The 11,117-nt window shown below is 34.5% G+C and overlaps 1 protein-coding gene across 3 annotated transcripts in view; it reads right to left on the bottom strand.

Moving 5' to 3' along the window:
* Positions 1–1,030: 1,030 nt before the first annotated feature.
* ALG5 (ALG5 dolichyl-phosphate beta-glucosyltransferase) overlaps positions 1,031–11,117 on the bottom strand; it is a 53,513-nt gene continuing 43,426 nt past the window's right edge. For all 3 annotated transcript variants that reach the window (XM_079137399.1, XM_079137398.1, XM_079137400.1), the window contains 3 exons: positions 8,666–8,817; positions 3,861–3,946; positions 1,031–1,237 (listed from right to left, as the gene is read on the bottom strand). In XM_079137399.1, the coding sequence (XP_078993525.1) occupies positions 1,122–1,237; positions 3,861–3,946; positions 8,666–8,817 (354 nt within the window). In that variant the 3' untranslated portion in view covers positions 1,031–1,121. The remainder of the gene's footprint in view (positions 1,238–3,860; positions 3,947–8,665; positions 8,818–11,117) is intronic.

The raw sequence follows: 11,117 nt of genomic DNA, 5'->3' as shown, positions 1-11,117 counted from the left end.
TAGGATGTCAGAAATAATCTAATTCTGATTTTTTTTTGAGGTTCATTATTTTATAATTGCTACTAGTCCTTATAGTATCTCAAAGACAGAGGCTTCTGGCATTAAGTAAATATATTTATTTGTCAGGGAAGCTCGCCTCTGAGGGCCCCGGGAGGCAGGCACACCCCTGATCTTCAAGATGGCGCCTGGCGCGGTGCCAGAAAAAGCTTGAAGCTGTTAGCAAGTTTCAGGAAGTACTCCTGATTGGCTGATGGACCTTGTGCTTGGCTTGCGCACGGTACATGTTTTAGGCGTTTACTTGATATGTCCACGCATTCGCCGTAGGGACAACTTTCTGATTGGTCCCTGTATGCCTTATAACCTGGAGCAAGTTCCGCATTGAACGAGCCTTTTGTCCACATTAAAGAGAAGTTTCACTGCACCAAAAATGGCGTTCGTGTTATCATTTCCTCCGCAGGCGGTGGGAAGTGATATTTATTGATATTTTTAAAACTTTTACTTTTCAGTAAGAATTTCTAAATTACATGAACTCAAGAGGGAAATGTGTAGAAGGTGAGACAGAAGAGTACAATAGATGTAAATAAAATTAGGAGGAAGAGAAATAAGACTGTCTTAGGATGTGGATACTTTTCCTAAGTGGTGACTGAGTCTATATTCTTACCTTTAACATAATTCCCAAGAGTTTTCATGGGTTGAAATATGGGCTTTTCTGATATGGTTAAGTTTATGTATATTTAAACTCATATACCAACTTCATTTTTAAATGTCTGAAAACTTACATGAATGTGATTTATATTAAGTTAATGAGAATTATGTAAGCACTTCAGAGTAAGAATCATTACTTCTGTCTTCTTAAAATTACACTTTTCATAATTATAATGACAAGTAGCTAAATTTTAAAAAATTGTTAAAGGAAAAGAAAATCTGACTTTTGACTCAAACATCTTTAAAAAAAAAAAATTCTGCCCCAAGTATAAAATTTTTTACATATGGTAGTTCTTTTAAAATCATCCAAAACCAGACAATGACAATAGGTTTATCCCAGCTTTATTTAAAATTTAATTTCAATTGAAATAATGTGACACTGATATATAAGAATACAATCAAAGATCTCAAACAATCTAATTCACTTTCCTAGTTTGCTCAAGCCTCCAGGCACCAGTCAAATATCGAAGTCGTATAAAAAGTAGGTCCTTGCCCATTTGTAGCCAGCTCCAAAATGGAACTAATTTAGAACCTGCAATTTAAACAAATTAAAATAAGCTTAAACTTAGGAAATAAATTAGGATAATAAGCTTTAAACTGTTTCCTAGAAGTCAGTCTACATGATTGTTATGAGCTTTTAATACCATAATTTTATTTAAATCTTGGCCAAAAATTTTAAAAATTTCAATAGAAAAGGAGGGACTGTGTCTGAAAAGGGTTCCAGCAACACATAGTATAAAAACTGCTCACTGAGTGCTACTTAATGAAAAATAATACTTTCATACAAAATAACAGAAAATAAAGCATAATGGATCAATGTAATTATCTCTATACATGACCCAACTTTTTCTCCTTTTGGTACTGGAGGTTGAAAACAGGTTTTTGTACATGCTAGGCAAGTGCTCTACCACTAAGCTACATCCTCAGTTCTATGATCCAGTCTAAATGATGAAAAAGAAAGCCTGTGATTGAATTCACACCATTTGGTCCAGACTTCTTTGTCTCAGGCTACTCCAGAATACCAGTCTAATTACACATCTGATCCATTTTCCACAGTGGATTCTTACAAGCCTTACTTGTACTATGCCTGCAGGTAAGTGAATGTCTATCAAGAGGAAGGTTTAAGATTTCATTACCATTTTAATTATATTTTATCCTCAAAGAAAATATTTTTCACTACTGAATTTATATAACAACTTTCTTTAGAAAACACCACCAACAAAGGACTTTTTAGACATTGGTGTTATACTTTATTATTAACAAGGGGACAAATATTATCTTCATTCCACAGATGAGGAAGCTGAGATAGCTACAACTCATATTATGATACAATTGTCTCTGTAATGCAAATGAGCAAATGTCAAAAAATATGAAAAATATTTTTACTTTTCCCTATTTCACATTCCTAAAGAGTCTATTTTGGGCCTAGACTAGCACAGAGAAGTCAACAGAGTTGACCTGCTTCCCAATCCAGTGCAGGCAAATAATGGTGGAGATAGTTAAATTTCTATAAACTTTGTTTGACTCAACAAGATACCAAGGGTTTGAATTCTTTTAGACTACATAGTTTGTGTAATCTCATGACTAATTTTTAACTTTTTTCCTGTTCTAAACTGAGGTTAGAGAGCAATAATGGCAATACAATAATGGTTTATTATAACCATGACTCTCAAAGCTAGGACCATGTGCACGCAGGGGAAAGGTGGACTTTGAAAAAAGTCTCCAGCTGATGGACAGGATATGGGAAAAAAGGAACCCTTTTACATTGTTGGTGAGATTGTAAATTAGTGCAACCACTATGGAAATTAGTCTGGAGGTTCCTCAAAATACTAGGCATGGAACCACCATATGGCCCAGCTATACCACTCATTGCTATTTAGCCTAAAGAATTAAAGTCATCATACTTTAGACACGTGCATACCCATGTTCACAGTAGCATAATTCACAATAGCCAAACTATGGAACCAGCCTAGATGTCCATTAGCAGATAAATGGACAAAGAAAATGTGGTATAAATGTATACCACATTTTAGTAGATATTCAATAAATTTTATATTTATATATTAAATATGGAGTTTTATTTGGCTATAAAAAAAGAATGAAATTCTGTCATTTTCAGGAAAATGAATAGAACTTGAGAGCATGATGTTAAGTGAAGCAAGCCAAATGCAGAAAGTCAAGGGTCATGTTTTCTCTCACATGTGGAAGTTAGAAAAAAAGGGAAAAAATAGTATGCAGGGATCTCATGAAAGTAGAAGGAAGACCAGTGTAGTAGATAAAAGGGAGCAGGGGGAGGGAGATGGGGGAGAAAAAGGGAGGTATTAGGGAATGATATAAACTATATTGCTGACCAAACTATATTGCTGTGCTATATGCATGTACAAATATGTAACAATGAATCCCACTATTATATATATTTATATATATAATACATACGGAAAAAAAGAAGACTCCAGCTGGTAATACTAATTGTTCTCCCACCAAGAAATAATTTATGTTCACTCTAAGGTAAGCAAAGGAGAAAACTAGAATATATTTTAAATTCTATATAGCCAGAGTCAAGTTTTTCTAAATAGTAATTATGAAGATTTATGACAGATTTAAAATTATTATAGATTTTATAGCTCTTTACATTTTTGGATATATGTACAGCAATAGCAAACAGTTAAAAATGGCTCTGAATGGACTGTGGACACTTGGAGTAAAACACTTATTATTTCTTAATCAGCTCTGCAATAGTGGTTTGTAGTTATTCAGTATCCACAGTGACAAAATAATATAAAACTAAAAAATGGTGATGCCTATTATAGTTTATTTTAAAAGACTATAAAAAAAGATTATCAACTTTGCTTCTAATGTCAGATTACTATGACCTTGTCTACTGGAGGTTTTATTAAAGTTTGTTGACCAGGATAAGAAGCTTACTGAAGACTACAAGAAGATACTGAAAATATACAGAAGGAGCAAGCCAGAGGGAGAGGATTAGTGGGTAACACTCTTATTAAACTGGCTTTCTGACTTAAGATAGCTGAGAAGACTTGAGGCAAGGAGAGGGGAGAACTTTAGTTGGAGTCAGCTAACTTTACTGGATAGTTGTACTATTTGATGTCTCCTCTCATCTGAGAAGATCAGCTGTAAATAAACAATAAACTCACCTTCAATTTCAGTCCAGTTGACAGCAATTTCTGCTATTGGAATCTTAAAGAACTGTGCTATGTAGAGCAGTTCTACATCAAATGCCCTGAAATAGAAAATATATCAATAAAAGATGAGTAATTTAATCTCTACCTTGGCAGGTTCTGAAGAAGCTTACAAGGCAGATATAAAGCCTACACTGTAAAACTGAGATAAGATTCACAGAAGGTCAAAAAATTGAACAATTTTCAGAAGTTCAGCAGCTTCAGAGTAAACAACACATTTAATGTCATTACTTAACAGTTAAAAAATGTTGTAGCTCTATCATAGCTCAGAAACACTCAGAGGTGAAAATGGCCATGTGAGCTGCAAGTATTTGGATAATTCAATATGAAAACCACCTTTTTAAAACAGCTTTTTATTATCCAGATAAAATATTTAGTTCAGATGATAAAACTATCTACAATAGTGGATTATGTCTTTAAAAGGACTATGTAAAACTTGTTAACCTGTTACCTAGAATTATAGTACTTATGAAAGGAGGAAGTAGTTTCAGGTACTTAACCCTAACTTTCTAAAGCTAGTGGACTCAGTTCTAATGATATTCAGTAATCTGAATAACATTAAGTATGTTTCTAATGGTAGTCAGTGACTTAGTAAAGACACAAAACAACATAAAAAAGGAAGAATGAAAAGCAGATGGGGAAATAAGCATTGATAAGTTGAAGTCATTTTGTATTAAAAAAAAAAAAAAACAACCCTACAGTGAAAGGGTTTATCATTACACCTTTCTCTGCTTAAGCAATTTAAAATATGTAAATATATTACAAAAAAAAATTGCAGTTCACATTACTGTATTACAAGTGCCCAAAATTTTAACTAAAATACTAAGCACTTCTGGACAGAGCCTTATACTATTAGAAGCAATGTAAGGATTATTCTCCAACAAAGACACCTTACTTTATTTTTTGCAAATGTGGGTTTGGCAGGGCTACCATGTTTCTCTTTGTTACTTGGCTCCTGGTACAGCTATTACCTCACTAACAGATACATCTTGAAGAAAGAGTATATCAAGACCCTGTTAAACACTGCAGATACCCGGTCCGGTGTTCCCAAATAAATCTTACTAATGTTAAAGCAATAAGAATGGAGGAAGCTCACAAGAACGAAGAGGGGAGATGATAGTAAAAAAAGTTTGGAAGTTGTAAAGTAGCTAGACAGGTTATGTGGTAACTAGAGAAATGGACAACAGCAGTGGAGAAACGTAGAAGCAGGCTAATGGGTACCAGAACTCTCCTCTTCCCCAGGCTCAGGGATCAGAGGCCTTAAAAGATGTCTGTTGGAAGGGATATAGGTGAGGCTGCAAACAGGACTCTCTCCTTCCCCTCATTCTTTCCCCTACTTGGTTCTATGAATACTGATAGCCTGACTCTTGGCTGCTAGGCAGGAGTCTGAAGAATCCCACTTTAGGGAAAAGGGCCCAGTCCAAAGGATAATAACAGGCGGGACTCTACTAGTTTAACTTGTAGTTAAATCAATCAATTAGTGAATCAGGAGCTCTTTGAATGTGCACAGCTTCCTATGGGTATTTCAGTATCATAATAGGGGCATTAGAGGAAAGATTTTAATGATAAAAAGGAAATGAAAAAATAATTGAAGGCAAGAGAACAATGCAGCAAACAAAACATTAAGGTTTTAAATAACACATTCAGAGAACTAGAGAAGATACTGTAGTCATGAAACAAGAATAGACGTTTTAGGTCTGAGGATGTAACATAAGACTCTGTGTTTAATCCGTAGTGCTGGGGAAAAAAAAGATTAAAGCAGAAACGGATAGTCAAAGGAGAGCTAGATGATAAAATTGTTAGAATCTCCTCAAAAGAACTAAACTATAAAAGGGAGAATATGAAATTGCAGGATCAGCAAGGAAGTTCCACTACTATTTATTAGAGAGGACAGAGAAAACAGAGAGGAGACTGTCAAAGAAATGATTGAAGAATGTTTTTTTCAGGTTCATGGACATACCTCTTTCCATAAACAGTGCTGGGAAAACTGGATATCCATATGCAGAATGTTTAAATGTAGAGATGTTTAAATAACAAGCATTGATAGACTAACTGTGCTGAAAGGTATACTGCTAAGCAAGTTGATAAAATATTTGGTAGTTCTCTTTTATAGGCACAAAATAAACATAACTAGACTCTAAAGAAAAATATGAGTCTAAAATTTTAAGTGAGGTCAATACAATGTTAATGAAATCCAATATAAATAATTAAAAAGGCATGCACATAAATATAACTTGCAAAAAGAAAAAAATCCAATACTGTTTTTTAACTTACAAAACCCAAAAACAAACAAATGAAAAAAACCCCAGAAACTTGCTGTCCAGTAGTGTCCAGTAGTTTGATGAGACTACAGAGCACTTGAAATGTGATCTAAGATTGTTATAAGTTTGAAGATATAGAACATAGGAGAATACAAGACACCTCTACATTTTTTTCATAATGATTACATGCTGAAATGACAATATTTTGGATATATTATGTTAAAGTATATTATTAAAACTAATTTCATCTGTTTATTTTTACTTTTTTAATGTGGCTACAGGAAAGCTTAAAATTACTTACATTAAGCAAGTAATTATTGCTTGCATCGGTGTCTCATGTTTCTATTACATAATGCTGCCTAGAATAATCCTGACAGAGAAACTTCATGATTTTTAGGTAATCAGCTCTAACCTTTTATAATTCAAGGAAAATAAAAGACCTTCAACATCAGTTCTACATCCTTCCTTTCAACTACAAAGAACCAAGTTCTTTGACCCTAATTCTGGATTAGGCAGTTGTCTAGTGCAAATGGAGGACTTTACTTCCAGAATTGCTTCTTAAGTTAGACTTTCAGATTCTTTCAACAGAATAAAAACATATTTGAATTTGAAGATCAAATTTACATTACTTAAATTTTTAATCTAGGAAAAGATTTTAAGATATGTCTAAATAATTTTAATTCTGAGACTAGTTTCTTTAAAACAATTATTTGGGGATTACAGGCAACCAATGGCAGGAGAATTGGAAGATTAAAGTTCACTTCAGCAACTTTGTGAGACCCTAGGCAACTCAGCAAAACACTATCTCAAAAATTTAAAAAATGACTGGGGATGCAGCTCAGTGGTAAAGTGCCCTGAGTTTGATCCCCAGTACAAAAATAAATTAATTAAAAAAATACATTTGGGGGGATTATGTGACATTTTTTTCAAGTGAGATCTATATCTTTGGAAACATACAGAAAAGTGGTAGAGACTACAAAAATGAACATATACTGGAATAATTATAAAGATACCCACAAGAACTCATGACAAAATCACTAATTCTTCAGACAATATTTACTGGGCACCTATTATGCCAGGCACTTTCAATGGTGGAATAAATCAGTAAGTAAAATCAAATGGGATTCTTGCTCTCACAGAGTTTATGCTTTAATACAGAAGAAGAAGCATTAAATAATTACACAAATAAGAACTATAGATAATGATGGGTGACAGAAATAGAGTCCCCGTGGTATAGTGAAAGCATATTATTGGGACATCTGAGTTAGTATGGAGAGAGAGGGCAGGCTGCCTGAGCAGAATGTGAAGGACAGGTTGAGAAGGAAGGTATGTGTGCATGGAGACATGGGTAGGGTCAGACTGCAGCACTTCCAAAGCCAAAGGAAGCCACTGGAGGATTTTAGACAAAAGAGGTGCTTGAACACCTTTTAAGTTCTGAAAAGGCCCTTTTGAGCGACAACCTAGTAGTCTGGGAAAGGATGGTGTTCTGAATGGTGGTGGTGAAGATGGAGAGAAAAGGAAGGACAAAAAAGGAAAAACCAACATGCATTGGTTGTGTTGACTGGATACATGCAGGGGCTGAGGGAAAGTCAGGGCTGACGACAGGATTTCTAGCTTCTGCATAATAGTGCCATTTACCAAACACGGGTTGACAGCTGAGGCAAGGTCTGGGGTAGATCTATTTGGAGGAAACAGTGTACTTCAAGAGAGGGAGCATAAGTTTCAAATGCCATTAATGGGTTAGGTACGAAAATATTTAACATGAACACTCGATTTAATGTCATTGAGGTAAGAGGGATGAGAAAAAAATCCATATTAAAGTGGGTTATTATGAGAGTGAAAGGGAAATGAGAAAACAGAGACAGTGAATACAGACCACTCTTTCAAGAAAAGTCTGGCTGTGGAAGGAGGGTGTGGGGGTAGGGGTGCTGGAGCTAGATGGGCACGGGTAAGGGCCATGCAGGGGGCTTTGGGAAAGATGTGACAGAGAGGAAAAGCTGAACACACAAGAGAGAAAAGGAAATGAACAGGATTAGGTTTCTGAGAAGGTGGAAAAGGATGCAGAAGTGAAGGACTGGCCTAGGAGGGAGAAGAAGGGGAAATGGGGACTTTATTTTACTAAAATAAAGGAGGGGAAGAAGGGGAAATGGGGACTTTATTTTACTAAAATAAAGGAGGGGAAGAAGGGGAAATGGGGACTTTATTTTACTTGGTAATTCTGTGCTTTTTTTTAATTCCAAGGAATAAAGAAAAGAAAGCTTAAAAAACAGAATGTTTTTAGGCTTCTCGGTTGATACTGTATACAATTAAGGTAAACATATAACTAAAGTATATGTTGGGTTTGAGTAAAGACAAAAAGGCACAGATTAAGTTTACAAATGTAAATGCACATTTTGTTCAAATTTGGATGTTCGTTTTGAAAATACAAGGTTGCTTCTCTTATCTGGAATAACTGTTGGGTAATAAGACCTACCAGATACATTCTAGTTAAAAACCTACCATCGTTCAATGTGTAGAGATGAGAACGTCCGTGAAGCCGCTTCCCGAGTTAGTAATTTGAACCCACACTGTGTGTCCCTGATTCCTTTGACACAAAGGAACCACACCAGAAAGTGGAACCCATACATGAGAAGAGTACGGAAGTAAGAACGCTGAAAACAAAGACAAAATAGAAATGACTTTTCCATTCATCTGTAAAGGCATCATTGAAAACTTCTGGCTGCATACAATTGCATTTTAATATTTCATAAACTGGGTAGGTCTTATATATGGACATCATTGTTCCACCAGCTTCACCAGTGAAGTATATTAAAGGAAGAGTCAGATGCTTACTGCCTGGAACAGAGCAGGGACGCTGCAAAAGCAGTTACAAATTCCCTGGAGATAGAGTTGGACAAGATAAATCACAGGACCTGTGGGAGGCCAGGGTTTCTACCTACCAGGAGAAACAGGTTTGGAGCTGCTACAAGTAAGGAAAACCTCTCATTTCCTACATATTTTTTGCCTCTTTGCTTTCAAAAGAGGCCCTAGAATGTACTGGCAAAACAAAACACTAAGATTTGAAACTTGAGTTTGATACCTAGTGAATGAGAATACTAACACAAGAAGTACAGCAGAGTTATCACAGAGATTACGAACTAGAAAGGAGTTTGAAACAAACACCCTGTCTAATTAGGTATGCCAGATGCCTAATTAGACCACTACTCTTTAATATAGTCTGAATTGTAAAGACTGAATTCTTTAATACTCTGGATATAACTTTAAATAGTTTTTAATCCATCTGAGGATTCATTATTGTTATTAGTGATTACTAATGGTAGTATCAGGAGATAATATTCCTTTACTCATTAAACATTGGAAATTTTAAAAATTAAGAAAAGATTACTGATTATCATTGTATTTAAGATTCATTTAGGTAAAAAAAGGGACAATTTCTTAAAATATTCTATTATTAAGATAATGCAACCATGGAGTGGTGCATTACTATGTGCATCAACAACTTATTAAGGATCTATGGGAAACACTGATCTTATAAAATAGGGCCCCCTTCTCTTTTTGTTTTTCATAATTATAATCTTCGGTATTACTCCTCACTCTCATGGCTTTTTCTATCATCAAAAAGAGTAGTAATATAACATAGTAGAAAAGGTAACACTGGGCAGACCTGTTTGAATCCTGGCTCTACTACTGATTAGCAGGGTGACCTTGAGCAGTTACTTTAAGTCAGTTTCCTCATCTATAAAATGAACTGATAATGCCTACCTCACAAAGTTATTGTAAAAATAAAATGAGATTATGTTAAAGCTGTCCGTCAAGTGCTTGGCACAGAAAGTAACACAAAGTCAATAATGGTTTTATAAAAGAAGAAAGCTTGAGGGCTTACCTTACTCTCCTAACTACAGGGAAAGGAGAATAAAATACTTATCTATAAGGTATGTAAAGCAAACTTAAAATGATCTAGCACTTCTTATCGCCTAGAATCATCAATTAGGTTTTGATGTAAATATGTCTTACCTCTCTAAGTAGATAGGTCAGAAACCTCATCTTAAAATATTTTGGGAATCTCACAACAGCTTGCTCAGTGCATTCCATATAAAATACTTCCAATAAATATTGGTTGACTGATTAAACCTCCAAAAGAAGACTTATGCTTAGGAAAGGAACAAATAGAAATCAAAAGAAAAATAAAAATTAAAGGTAGAAAAACAACACCTATAAACTCTTCTCCTTGAATCATTTTAAATGTGATTTGGGTAAGTTTATTCATTAAAAATAAAAATACTCTGCTTTTGTTTGGATGTTAATTTGTTTTGTTTTGTTTTGTTTTAGGATAACAGCTATTTATTTAAAAGCAGACATGTTGTGGAGTTTACATGAACACCTTATTTAATGTCTAACAAATGTAAAAGTATAAGGTAAGCCACGAACAAGAGGCTCTTGCTTTAATTTTTAAAAATTTGGCAAAATATTTTAAAATTTAGAATACATCCAAAATATAGGATGGACTTAGTGAACCATTGTGTACCATTACACAAACTTCTGAAATGGACATTTATAAACATAAATGAAAAAGACATTCACTGTTTTAACATTAACAATGCTATCTCCAAGGTTTATGAAATGTAATCAAGGAATTCACATGAAATGTAAAACCCACTGGTAATTTCATGATTTTAAAAACTAAAGATATCAAGTAACTGATAATGGAGTCTGCTTTTAAATCCTTTTCAATTGATAAACTCGAGAATATGTGGAAGCATGAATATACTGCGACATGGAACACATAGGACATGAGCACATCTAAGGAAGCTAAAGCACTCCACTGATGCTGTATCTTCCTTAAGAGCAGCAAAATGAAGGGTAAGACTAATTGAGGCTATGTATAAGAGATATTTAGGGAAGGTATGTCTGATCTATACAGTAAGCTACTAAGGTTGCCATCTATTATCTT

This window comes from Sciurus vulgaris (assembly GCF_902686455.1).
Source record: "Sciurus vulgaris genome assembly, chromosome: 4".
Classification (NCBI taxonomy): domain Eukaryota; kingdom Metazoa; phylum Chordata; class Mammalia; order Rodentia; family Sciuridae; genus Sciurus; species Sciurus vulgaris.
This window is presented reverse-complemented; position numbering and strand designations above follow the sequence as displayed.